Raw genomic sequence first — 12,589 nt, 5'->3', positions numbered from 1 at the left:
ATGGGGATGCCACAGGGTTCAATTCTTGGACCGACTCTCTTCTCTGTATACGTCAATGAGGTCGCTCTTGCTGCTGGTGAGTCTCTGATCCACCTCTACGCAGGCGACACCATTCTGTATACTTCTGGCCCTTCTTTGGACACTGTGTTAACAACCCTCCAGGCAAGCTTCAATACCATACAACTCTCCTTCCGTGGCCTCCAACTGCTCTTAAATACAAGTAAAACTAAATGCATGCTCTTCAACCGATCGCTACCCACACCTGCCCGCCTGTCCAACATCACTACTCTGGACGGCTCTGACTTAGAATACGTGGACAACTACAAATACTTAGGTGTCTGGTTAGACTGTAAACTCTTCTTCCAGAACCATATCAAACATCTCCAATCCAAAGTTAAATCTAGAATTGGCTTCCTATTTCGCAACAAAGCATCCTTCTCTCATGCTGCCAAACATACCCTTGTAAAACTGACCATCCTACCAATCCTCGACTTTGGCGATGACACTTACAAAATAGCCTCCAATACCCTACTCAACAAATTGGATGCAGTCTATCACAGTGCAATCCATTTTGTCACCAAAGCCCCCTATACTACCCACCATTGCGACCTGTACGCTCTCGTTGGCTGGCCCTCGCTTCTTACTTGTCGCCAAACCCACTGGCTCCATGTCATCTACAAGACCCTGCTAGGTAAAGTACCCCCTTATCTCAGCTCGCTGGTCACCATAGCATCTCCCACCTGTAGCACATGCTCCAGCAGGTATATCTCTCTAGTCACCCCCAAAACCAATTATTTCTTTGGCAGCCTCTCCTTCCAGTTCTCTGCTGCCAATGACTGGAACGAACTACAAAAATCTCTGAAACTGGAAACACTTATCTCCCTCACTAGCTTTAAGCACCAACTGTCAGAGCAGCTCACAGATTACTGCACCTGTACATAGCCCACCTATATTTTAGCCCAAACAACTACCTCTTTCCCTACTGTATTTAATTTATTTTGCTCCTTTGCACCCCATTATTTGTATTTCTACTTTGCAAATCTACCATTCCAGTGTTTTACTTGCTATATTGTATTTTCTTTGCCACCATGGCCTTTTTTTGCCTTAACCTCCCTTATCTCACCTCATTTGCTCACATCGTATATAGACTTGTTTATACTGTATTATTGACTGTATGTTTTTTACTCCATGTGTAACTCTGTCGTTGTTTGTGTCGAACTGCTTTGCTTTATCCTGGCCAGGTCGCAATTGTAAATGAGAACTTGTTCTCAACTTGCCTACCTGGTTACATAAAGGTGAAATAAATAAATAAAAGCTCCGCCTTATCTCAGCTCACTGGTCACGATAACAACACCCACCCGTAGCACACGCTCCAGCAGGTATATCTCACTGCTCATCCCCAAAGCCAACACCTCATTTGACCGCCTTTCCTTCCAGTTCTCTGCTGCCAGTGACTGGAATGAATTGCAAAAATCACTGAAGCTGGAGACTTACATTACCCTCACTAACTTTAAACATCAGCTATCTGAGCAGCTAACTGATCGCTGCAGCTGTACATGGTCCATCTGTAAATCGCCCACCCAATCTACCTACCTCATCCCCATAAAAACATTATTTACTTTTCTGCTCTTTTGCACACCAATTATAACTACTTACACACCTTCATCTGCTCATCTATCACTCTTGTGTTAATATGCTAAATTGTCATTACTTTGCTACTATGGCCTATTTATGGCCTTACCTCCTCATGCCATTTACACACACTCGATATAGACTCTCTTTTTTCTATTGTGTTATTGACTGTACGCTTGTTTATTCCATGTGTAACTCTGTGTTGTTCCTGTCGCAATGCTTTGCTATATCTTGGCCAGGTAGGTCACAGTTGTAAATGAGAACTTGTTCTCAACTGGTTTACCTGGTTAAATAAAGGTGAAATAAATAAAGATTTTTTTTTTTAAACTTCAGCATTCAAGTGTGGCAAGGACAACAGACACAGCAGTCATTGCAAGTTCTTGAAACAGGTTGATATCAGCTGCATCCCTGAACTTCCAAATATCAATCCAGAAGCCCAGTGTGTTTTTTTGTCTCATTCCATTTAGTAAGATGGATGGCACACCATAGGCTGTCATTGAAAATAAGAATTTGTTCTTAACTGACTTGCCTAGTTAAATAGGTAAAAGGTTAAAGGTAAAATAAAAAAATTGCTGGACAATATTGTCTGTTTTCTATTTCTCCAGGGCTCTTATTGTGCTTTAGAGTTTCTGACATGTACTGCAATGCTTAGATGGTGTCCGGCAGTCTCACCCTCAACTCATTAGTGAGGGAGATGGTGAAGGCTACACACCGTTTTCAGACAATGTTTTCATCCTCAGGCGCAAGGTGGAACTCAGCTGCCTTGACTCAAAAAGGTAACCAAGGTACGGTTTGGGACTTATGTATCCATCGATTGGCCCTTTGAGTACATCAACGTTTACCAGTGGATTCAGCAACCTGCTGCTCAGACTTGATCAGGCTAACCAAGCTGTCAAGTAGCTTAAGAGGATCTACTTGCTCTCCCTCAAAAGCCTTGATGGCCAACTGTACCTCACCCAGCACTGACTTTAAAAAAATATATCCCATTTAGCAGACGCTTTTGTCCAAAGCGACTTACAAGTCGGCTGGGGCCACTACTTTTACATATGGGTGGCCCCAGCGGGAATCGAACCCACGACGCTTGGCGTTGCAAGCGCCATGCTCTACCGACTGAGCCACACAGGACCCTGCGCTTTGGAGACACTGAAAACCAGTTATAAGTCTCTCGTACCAAGTACTCCACACTACGGGGGATGGTGTCATTGGAAGCATGACTTACAGCAAGCTGCAGAGAGTGGCACACACAGCGAATAAGAACCAGATATTTGAGGCCATACTCCTCCTTCGGCACTTTATGGACCCCATTGTGAATCCCCGTCATAAGAGGCATTGTCAGTCCCTACCCCAGGAGTTTCTCTTTTTTAAGACAACACTTCTCGAGGAAAGCCACAACAACACGGGCTATAGATTTGGCATCTCCTCCCTCCAACTCAACAAGCCCCAGAAATGTTGATACAATTGTCTGCTTGGTGTCACTAAAGTACCTTATCACAACCCCCAGGTACTTAGAAACACTTACATCCGTGGACTCATCGAGGAAGAGGCTGAAACTCTGGTCAACCACATCTGCGACCAACTTTTTCAGAAAGTATGGTGCTAGAACACCATTAATCATTTCTGTGCACTTTGAAGTGGGTAGCAGCAGTGGACTCTGAGAAAGCAGCTCTACATTCTTCTCCAATGTGATCACATGCCAGCATGGAAGTGTTCAGCGATAGCTAATGTCATGGTGCCTTTGCCTTTTTGCAGAGTTATTTTTTTTAACCATAAATGGCAGCTTGTTTTTGGTGGAGCTGTTAAGGCTTTGCCTTTTGAGTATTTGAGTTGTCATGTGTTTTTTTTTTTTACATCACTAAGTTTGGTGTAGAGATCAGCCTTACAATACAGGCAGTATGCCTGTGTATCATCTTCAATAAACAGCTTCAACCAGTCTTTAAATTCATGGTTTGATTCCCAGTCCTTTCTGTATTTTTGAGTGTACAGTTTAGACTGAGACATGATGAGCAAGCCAGCTAGATGTTCAGCTTATGTCACAGAGAGGCACACACACAGTGGACAAGGTGAGTAAGTGACTGAGGCTGTGTGAGTCAAATGCAGTGATTTATTTTGTGTAGTGATTTATTTTAGACAAAGAACATTTTACATTTACATTCCGCCCTGAATGTAAGCCAGGGTGGGATCAGCCAGCGGCGGCTTCCCACATGCACGATTCATTTGCAGTCTGGATGTGGAGGGGTGAACATCTCGTGCGCTGACTGCAGTTGGGAGGGACTGCTGCGTGAGGACTGGGCCGCCTGTGAGTGCTTTGGGACGGGGTGGGGCCCACGGCAGCACCTGCTGCTCGTTGAGAAGAGTAAGAACAATACGTGCTTTCACGTCAGAGTCGCCAAAAGTCTCCAATAACACCGGATAAAGTCGCTATATTAGTCACTAGTTGATTTTTTTTTTGAAAATGTGTCACTAGAGGGGTCTGAATACTCGCTAAATATAGTGACTGAGTCGCTAAATTGGCAACACTGATTCAGTCAGCGCATAAAACCAAGAACCCCTGACTGCAGTGTGCAGGTCAGGGCGGGGCTCAGTGTGGGCCGAGTCAAATGTTTGGCTCCACCCACGTTTGACCCTGCCCCTTTTTTGTCCATCTGAGGTTTGTCCACACTGAATTTGAAAGCGAATCTTAATTGAACCTAACCTACATGGATAAAACTATAAACCATGGAAGTAAGTGAGACTGTCATTATGCATAACGTACTTTGTAATATTCATGTTATACCAGTGCAGTGGTATATTTTGAGAGAACCAACTATCGAAATGATGTTAGCATAGCGTTAATTAGCACCCATTTGCACTTGAGCTAGCTAATTAGTAATAGCACCCTTTTGCATGTGAGCTAGCTAATTGCTTGCAATGAGGGAATCTTATTTGGACCAATTTGCCTATTTGAGCAGTAAGCCTAGGTTTACATGTACAGTTATGTAATCGATTTGATCATTTATTTTCTGTGTTTCTTCAATATATGCCTTGTTGTGTTTGGCTGGCTCTGAATGTGTATCTTTGATGCCGACGGCTATTCCCTAAGTTATACATAGCGAGTCTACACAGCCTACACACAGTATATACAATAATGAAATCACCTGGTCCCAACATACATGGCAAGTCAACAAAAGTTATTGTAATTTGTCCACACTGCAAACTGAAGTTAAATAAGAAACTTCAAAACACATTTACGAATAAAGCATACACATGGCTTTGAAACAGTGTCCAAGGAAAGATTTTTGGTGGTGACAACAAACGGTTAGGGCCTACATAAACCTGTCCAAACATCAGACCCAACACCTTTCCACTGTTACACCTGGCTATCTGCGGAGCCTTGTCTGGCAGAGGAACAGTTAATTCAGCCTCATTTACTACCTTTAAAAAAACATTGCTGACATGGCTACCTCCCGAGTGGCGCAGAGGTCTAAGGCACTGCATCTCAGTGCTAGAGGTGTCACTACAGACGCTGGTTCGATTCGGGGCTGTATCACAACCAGCCGTGATCGGGAGATCCATAGGGTGGCGCACAATTGGCCCAGAGCTGTCTGGTTCAGGGGAGGGCCGGAGTAGGCAATGTAACTAGGACTTTGTTCTTATTTACATTACTTGCCAGGTTAAAAAAAAGACTAACTTGCTTAAACAAATGTGGTTTCTACTGACAATTGAGATGTACAAACTATGGCATAAGGGGATGACGAGTGGATGAGGCAATCCGTAATTTAAATTAAGACAGCGAGCTAGGACCGACATAGTCAATATAGAGTTGAAATCGGAAGTTTACATACACTTAGGTTGGAGTCATTAAAACTCGTTTTTCAACCACTCCACAAATGTCTTGTTAACAAACTATAGTTTTGGCACGTCGGTTAGGACATCTACTATGTGCATGACACAATTTTTCCAACAATGTTTACAGACATATTATTTCACTTATAATTCACTGTTTCACAATTCCAGTGGGTCAGAAGTTTACATACACTAAGTTGACTGACTTTTAAACAACTTGGAAAATTCCAGAAAATGATGTCATGGCTTTAGAAGCTTCAATTGGGGGTATACCTGTGGTTGTATTTCAGGAAGGAGATGTGTTTTGTCTCAAAGAGATGAAGTGCAAATCAATCCCAGAACAACAGCAAAGGACCTTGTGAAGATGCTGGAGGAAACCGGTACAAAAGTATTCACAAAATAGATGGCATGAAGAGGAGGGAAAATTATGTTGCTTCAATATATCCACATCTCAAGACATCAGTCAGGAAGTTAAATCTTGGTTGCAAATGGCTCTTCCAAATGGACAATGACCCCAAGCATACTTCCAAAGTTGTGGCAAAATGGTTTAAGGACAACAAAGTCAAGGTATTGGAGTGGCCATCACAAAGCCCTGACCTCAATCCTATCAAAAATCTTTGGGCAGAACTGAAAAAGTTGTGTGAGCAAGGAGGCCTACAAACATGACTCCATTACACCAGCTCTGTCAGGAGGAATGGGCCAAAATTCACCCAACTTATTGTGGGATGCTTGTGGAAGGCTACCCAGAAAGTTTCACCCAAATTAAACAATGTTTAAAGGCAATGCTACCAAATACTTATTGAGTGTATGTAAACTTCTGACCCACTGGGAATGTGATGAAAGAAATAAAAGCTGAAATAAATCATTCTCTCTACTATTCTGACATTTCACATTCTTAAAATAAAGTGGGGATCCTAACTGACCTAAGACAGGGAATTTTTACTAGGATTAAATGCATTTGGCTGGGGTGTATGTAAACTTCCGACTTCAACTATAACTATTTGTTCAGCACTTTTGAAATATACAGCGACAGAATTCAGAACATGGGCCGTTCTTACAGTATTCTCTCTGTACACCAAGGCAGAACTGTAGGATAAATAAAGTGGGCATATAAGCAGACAATGAAAGCTCTTACAATATTCAATGATGACATTTCTCGAAAACAGGCTATAGGCTACATGTGTACCACCAATGGATGTGAGGGGGAAAGGGACCACATTTTTAGGGTGAGGCAAATGGGCTACTAACAGCTTATTACACAACATATACTTAGTATTATCTCCCTGGCATATTACATCATTTTTGCAGCAGCATACAATACATTTTTGGACTCACCTTGTTGTGCTGTGCTCACTTGAATAGGAAGGTGGCGTGGAGGTCTTTCGTGAGCAAATGTTGTCATCAAACTTTGTCAAAGTCTTGCATTCTCTGGATTTATGGTGCTTTCACAACAACTGGGAACTTGGAAAAAAAACAAGGTGGAATCATGACGTTAGTGATCTTCAGGTCGGAGCTCTAGAAAGAGGCCCAAGTTCCCGACTTGGAATTCCGAGTTGGATGACCGTTCATAACGTAGTTACCTAGTTCTCAGTCAACTTGAACTCACTGAAGTCCGAGATCTCTGAGTTTCCAGTTGTTTTGAAAGCAGCAGAAGTCATGCTGGATTGACAGCATGACCAATGTTGAATGTTTATCCTTTAAAGCTTGGAAAAGAGACCCTGAAACCCAGATTTGGACCACACATCCACTCCACTGAATAACAGGCTAGTGATTGCTTTGCAATATGTTATATCTATAATTTCTCTTCATATGACAAGGACTGAAAAGGATTTGCCAGTAGATTGTCGATTTGATTAATGATTATGATTTTGTGGTGACGTAGTGTCCCCATGAGTGACAGAACACTTAGCCAATCATGGCGCAACTAGAGAACATTACCAACCTCTATGCTCTGTATTTTCCGCTGTCTGCCCCACCACCACAGAAAGCGCTGAGCTCGGCTGAAACACCTACATCTTGGAGCTGCCTTACTCAAGAAAGCAAAAAGGAGACCATTTTTGTATGCGGCGTTATTAACTCAATGATTATACTTTTTTTTTTTAACTTTGTTTTCAAACTGATATGTGACACATTAATGCCAAAATAACATTCAAAACAGGCCTGAATGACGAGTCGCCACTGTCAGTTCCACGTTAAATGCAGTGTTTCACACAAGTTATTTTCAAAGATAGCTAACAGCAAGCGTGCTGCAATAAAAAACACAGTTCCACTCACCAGATGATCATAATTTGAAACTTAACTTCTTGTTGAAATTTATTCTTGAAAAGGGAGAAGCTAACAAATTAGCAACATCCTATTTGATAACACCTACTGCAACAAACTAGCCGACAACAAAAGCTAGCTAAACCGTGGGAAAACTACTGCTCGCTATTGCGTAGTGACCTGTTGGCCTTCAAGGCAGAAGTTTCCATACATTCTTGTAAAAACGGTCCTACCCATTAAGTCAAAATGTGATTGGTTTTTTCTCAAATGTCACTCTAAAATGTTGTACCAATAAAGTTGAATGGCAGATGCCTTTATCTAGTTTCTGATGGCCTAGCCAATGGCTGACTTAGCTAGCTAGATTTATCTCCCCAGAGACCAGCAAAGAAAAATCTTGATTGGATATTTTCTCTTCAGTGTTAAACCTTTCTAACAAAAACGGAAGAGATTTAAAACAGAACGTCATTGAAAATAATTTAATTATAATTTTTTAATAAACCCTATGCCCTTCTCTGAAGTACCAGAAGGCCCATTGTTCCTGTTTTGGGTTAGTAATAATTTTTAGTGTCTGTTGTCCCACAGCAAGCAATGTTTTCCTATTCTGAATGTCCAAAGAATCCATGTTGTTCTGAAATGAACACAAATACTGGACATTGAGTTCTTATTATTGTGGCGATTTGACATAATTCCAATCATCGTCTTGAAATGGACTCATCTTGACTCGATTTCCTCCAGTCTTTGTTTTGAATCCATCTCGCTTTAGGTGGTCTCAAACACAACACTGACAAATATGTAGTCTAAGGTGAAGTGCAGCTGATATAATTGACTGACACTATGAATACTAATAATGTCCCTCATTTTTGCATTAAAATTAGAAAAATTAAATAACAGCCTACAGGGCAAATACCACTAAAATGCCATTACCCTTCCCTGCCCATTTTCCCAATTCACCTTTTTCCCACAGAATTCCAAAGGTCTCCAACTGTGAGGTGAACATGGCCTTTTCTAACAATTAATTGCATCACTAGTGAATGAAGAGCAAAACATTTTTAATTCCCTTTACAAACAAAATGAACAAATTATCACTAAGCAATATTTTGATCAAACAAATGTATTTACAATAAGTACTTTAATATACCAGTTTAGTACATTTCCCACAACTGAGTAAAATAAAATGAACCTTTTGTCCCTTATTTAAGCAAAAATACTTCAGACATTTACTCTGGAAAGGCTGAACAAGGTTAAGACCAATTTTGTGTTTAAAACCTGAGACATGTATTGACATTAAATTAACTAATTAATGTGAAGTGCATGCACAATCTAGTTGAAAATACACAGTGAACTCATTGCATTTTTCTATTAAAGTAGGATGGCATGGAATATATCTTTCACTGGTGAATCATTTTAAGGTACACACCCAAAAAGCACAGGTAGTTACTGAAACATGTACAAATATTTGCATGAAGCCAGGGGGTTCAAATAGATGCTCTTACTCCCATACCAAGACTCCGTATTTCCAAGTTAAAATACTACTCCTAACATGCATCAAACTCATAAGACAAAAAAAGAAGACATGTAGCTGCAGGTACAGATCAGGAAGCGCTGGGCAGGGGTGTGTGCCAGGGCACCTAAGTAATTGTAATGTCACAAGCATACAGAAGGAGGAAGCAGTCCCTCATTTTGGAATTTACCTCAAACAAGTGGCAAACCAAATTCACATGTACATTCAATTAGCAACAATGAGACAAATCTATATTTCGAAACTGGAATGTTCCTCACATAATCTGATGCGCTCCTCTGCTAGACAAGGCAAACCAAGGTATGTAGAGACACTAACATCCTATGCTTAGACACATACAGTAGGTAAAACTAAGCTTTGTATAGCAGTGTGCTTGCTGTCAAAGTAATTTTCAAAGCTGTAAATCTTACCAGAAAATGCCTTACACTAACTACTGCATTATTGTATGTTTCTAAATGTAAGGGTCTTTGAAACTGAATTTGCATATCACCTCAAACTTTCACTGTCATGAGAACTGTCACCTATAATACCCCATTAAAAACAGACACATGGAGAGTAGTCTAATCCCAGTAAACTGTGGGGTGTGAAATTAGCTATAAAAAACATGTAAAAATATGTAACTAACTGATCCATATTGACTGAAGGAATTAAACCTCAAACGTAATCAAATAAATCATTAAAACGTACAATTAAATTCAAATCGGAATTAAACTGGACTTGAACATTACAATTTCCTAACTTAGTGGTAAGTGCATCGAAGAATTGCCTCATCAATTTAATGTTAAACTGATATGCATAGGTAGGTTGAGGCCTCTTTTCCTATGAATAATCTCAGGCCCACATTCCTGGTTTCACTTGCTTCATGACCACAGGAAACATCTTTGAATGTAATTGATTGTGGTGCAAGTCCCATTAGCCATGCTCCAGTGCTTGGAGTGAGCATGCTGTTCATGTCCGGGGTTCCAGTTGGTTTTGTGAGTCGCCCTCGAAGGCCAGGTTGTCATAATGGGGCTGGATGGCCACCTGGACTGACCCAGGGTCAGGATAGTGCCCCAACGCTGCAACACAAACATGATTACAGTTCGTCAAGCCTCATAAGTGCTGCTAGCAAACCGTACAAGAACCAACCTGCTGGTCAATATTTATTTTGGCACAATGGCTGATACAGAGGTCAATGGATAAGCAAGCTAAAGAGGAGGGAAACTGAGAGGCACTTCAGCACCAGACAGTAACAATAGTGGTTGTTTGATCAGGAATAGACTTTGTAGTGGACTCATTGATATCTACTTGTAGCAATGAAACGAACTAGACAAAAAAAGTATCTGAAATTCATTAAAAGGGAATATCCAACCACTAGCATTTAAAAACCATGGGAGCAAAATTCACACTGTCTTGAGCAGGGTTGCGGCTTTATCACAGTAATGTAAAAGCCTGCATCTTCTAAAGACCATGCACAAAGTAGTACCACTGCCAACTGAACTACAGTAGTCCCCCTTATGTCTATAGAAAAAGCTCTCAAAGCTATTTATGTGATGTTATAAGACTTCATCAAAACAATTTGCCTCCGAATGTGAATGCTGTGTCTTACTCTCAAATGTGTGGGTCTCGTCTGCTGGGCTGCTGTGCTTCTCTGTGCCCTGTACAGAGGCATAGCCTGAGGAGGCATAGCCTGAGGAGGCATAGCCTGAGGAGGCTGTTTCACTGCGGGTGTCATCTGGGACGGGGATGCTAGGGTAGGACCTCGTGTCTGGAGGCATGGTTACTTGATGACTGGGATGCTCCTCCTCCGGCTGCTACTCAGGGGGATACAGGTGGACTGACTAGCATCACTGGACAAGTTTCATATTCTCCTTAGACAATGGCACTAGCAGTGTAAATATTGTTTAATCTACAACAGTATTTAAATCAAGAACTTCAGTGAATGACAGGCAAAGATTATTTCAAAGTACAGGGTAATGCAGAGGACATGATGCAAGATACAGTTGCCTACCTCTACTCCCAAGGCCTTGAGGATGTCACATTTACACATGGGGCATGTCCTGTGCTCCAATAGCCAGGGCTCAATGCAGGTCTTGTGGAAGAAATGACTAGAAACAAACAAGAATCATGATGACATCACAAAATTAAGGGAATTGTAATAGCAGACAGGGGAAGGCCTACTGTACTCCCTGTGACAATATTAAACTAGCAACAAGCCACTGCAGTTAGGCACTTACTTGCAGGTGAGGATGGTCAGCACGTCGCCAGACTTGTAAGCATCAATACACACTGCACATGTGTCAGCATCAGGCCCAGTCTCCTGAAAAATATATTGTAGTGACGTGGGCGGTCATGACATTTTGTCAGCTGGTTGTCATGCAAAAGACTGCAGGTCTCACGGTAAATGACCATTAATTAAACATAAACAAGTTTTGAATCTCCAGGCCTTTCACACTTTCACGCATACAAGCTGCATTCAAGCCACTGATGTGCTCCTTTGGAACATCTACATTTAAAACGTCTAATAAATCAATTTAATATACGCCTTCACAATAAATCCATTATTTATTTTAGCCAGGTCTAAAGAAACATTAAGATATGAAAATGTATTTTAGAAGAACAGAATATAAGTTGATCTACTGCATGTTGGTATCGGTCTATGCTCCATGCCATAGGCTGTAGGCTTGTTCATTTAGCTGACAAGATATGCTTGTAAGCCCCTTGCCATTATTTTATAATTTTATAGTAAGAAGTATATAATTGAATTTAGCTGAATTAAATGGAAAGGATATTCCGGCGCAAGTGCGCATATGAAGTGGCTGTTGAGCATAAAAGTATTCATTTGAAACAGGTCCTATATACTATATTTAGAGTTACTTGGCAACTTTAGTTGTGAATCATACAAACCTTATATCAAAACATATGGGCTGAATGATGCGACTATAGGCTATTGATGATTTGAGAAAGTCAGGAAAAAAAAAGCTTTAGCTCCGTTCCTTACCTCGGGATGCACAGCTGTTCTCATCAAGTGATAATATTTTCAGCCATCAAACTATTCTTGGTTTTATAGCATAGATGTGCTAAATACAAGAACACTTATTTCCCTCCACACGTTAAGCTCTATTCGAGGAGCTATTTACTGGGCTATTCAAAATCATATACAAATTCACTAATTGTAAGCCGCCTTGCACAATCAATGAACCAACAGCCTCGCCTAGGGCTTTAACTTCTCTCCCAGACTCATGGATAGAAAGTTTGGAGCCTAACATAAGGTAACCAGTCCATCCAGTATCAATAATAATACAGTCCACACTAATTGGCAATTACTAACATTTGGTCTAGCCTAAACTCCCAAAATTAAACAATGTGCCAAAG

General features: G+C 41.0%; 1 protein-coding gene across 4 annotated transcripts in view; it reads right to left on the bottom strand.

Moving 5' to 3' along the window:
- Window positions 1-8,748: 8,748 nt before the first annotated feature.
- The window catches only part of rnf128a (ring finger protein 128a), a 33,366-nt gene continuing 29,525 nt past the window's right edge, over window positions 8,749-12,589 (bottom strand). For 2 of the 4 annotated variants that reach the window (XM_064977980.1, XM_064977982.1), the window contains exons 4-7: window positions 11,452-11,534; window positions 11,226-11,322; window positions 10,824-11,025; window positions 8,749-10,293 (exon numbers count right to left, since the gene is read on the bottom strand). In XM_064977980.1, coding sequence (XP_064834052.1) covers window positions 10,184-10,293; window positions 10,824-11,025; window positions 11,226-11,322; window positions 11,452-11,534 — 492 coding nt within the window. In that variant the 3' untranslated portion in view covers window positions 8,749-10,183. Of the gene's footprint in view, window positions 10,294-10,823; window positions 11,029-11,225; window positions 11,323-11,451; window positions 11,535-12,589 lie in introns of all 4 variants that reach the window. The other 2 variants (XM_064977978.1, XM_064977979.1) reach the window with 1 other exon arrangement.

The sequence above is a fragment of the Oncorhynchus masou genome, chromosome 11 (assembly GCF_036934945.1).
Source record: "Oncorhynchus masou masou isolate Uvic2021 chromosome 11, UVic_Omas_1.1, whole genome shotgun sequence".
Lineage (NCBI taxonomy): Eukaryota > Metazoa > Chordata > Actinopteri > Salmoniformes > Salmonidae > Oncorhynchus > Oncorhynchus masou.
Note: the sequence above shows the minus strand (reverse complement) of the source record. Positions and strands in the feature narration are given on the sequence as shown.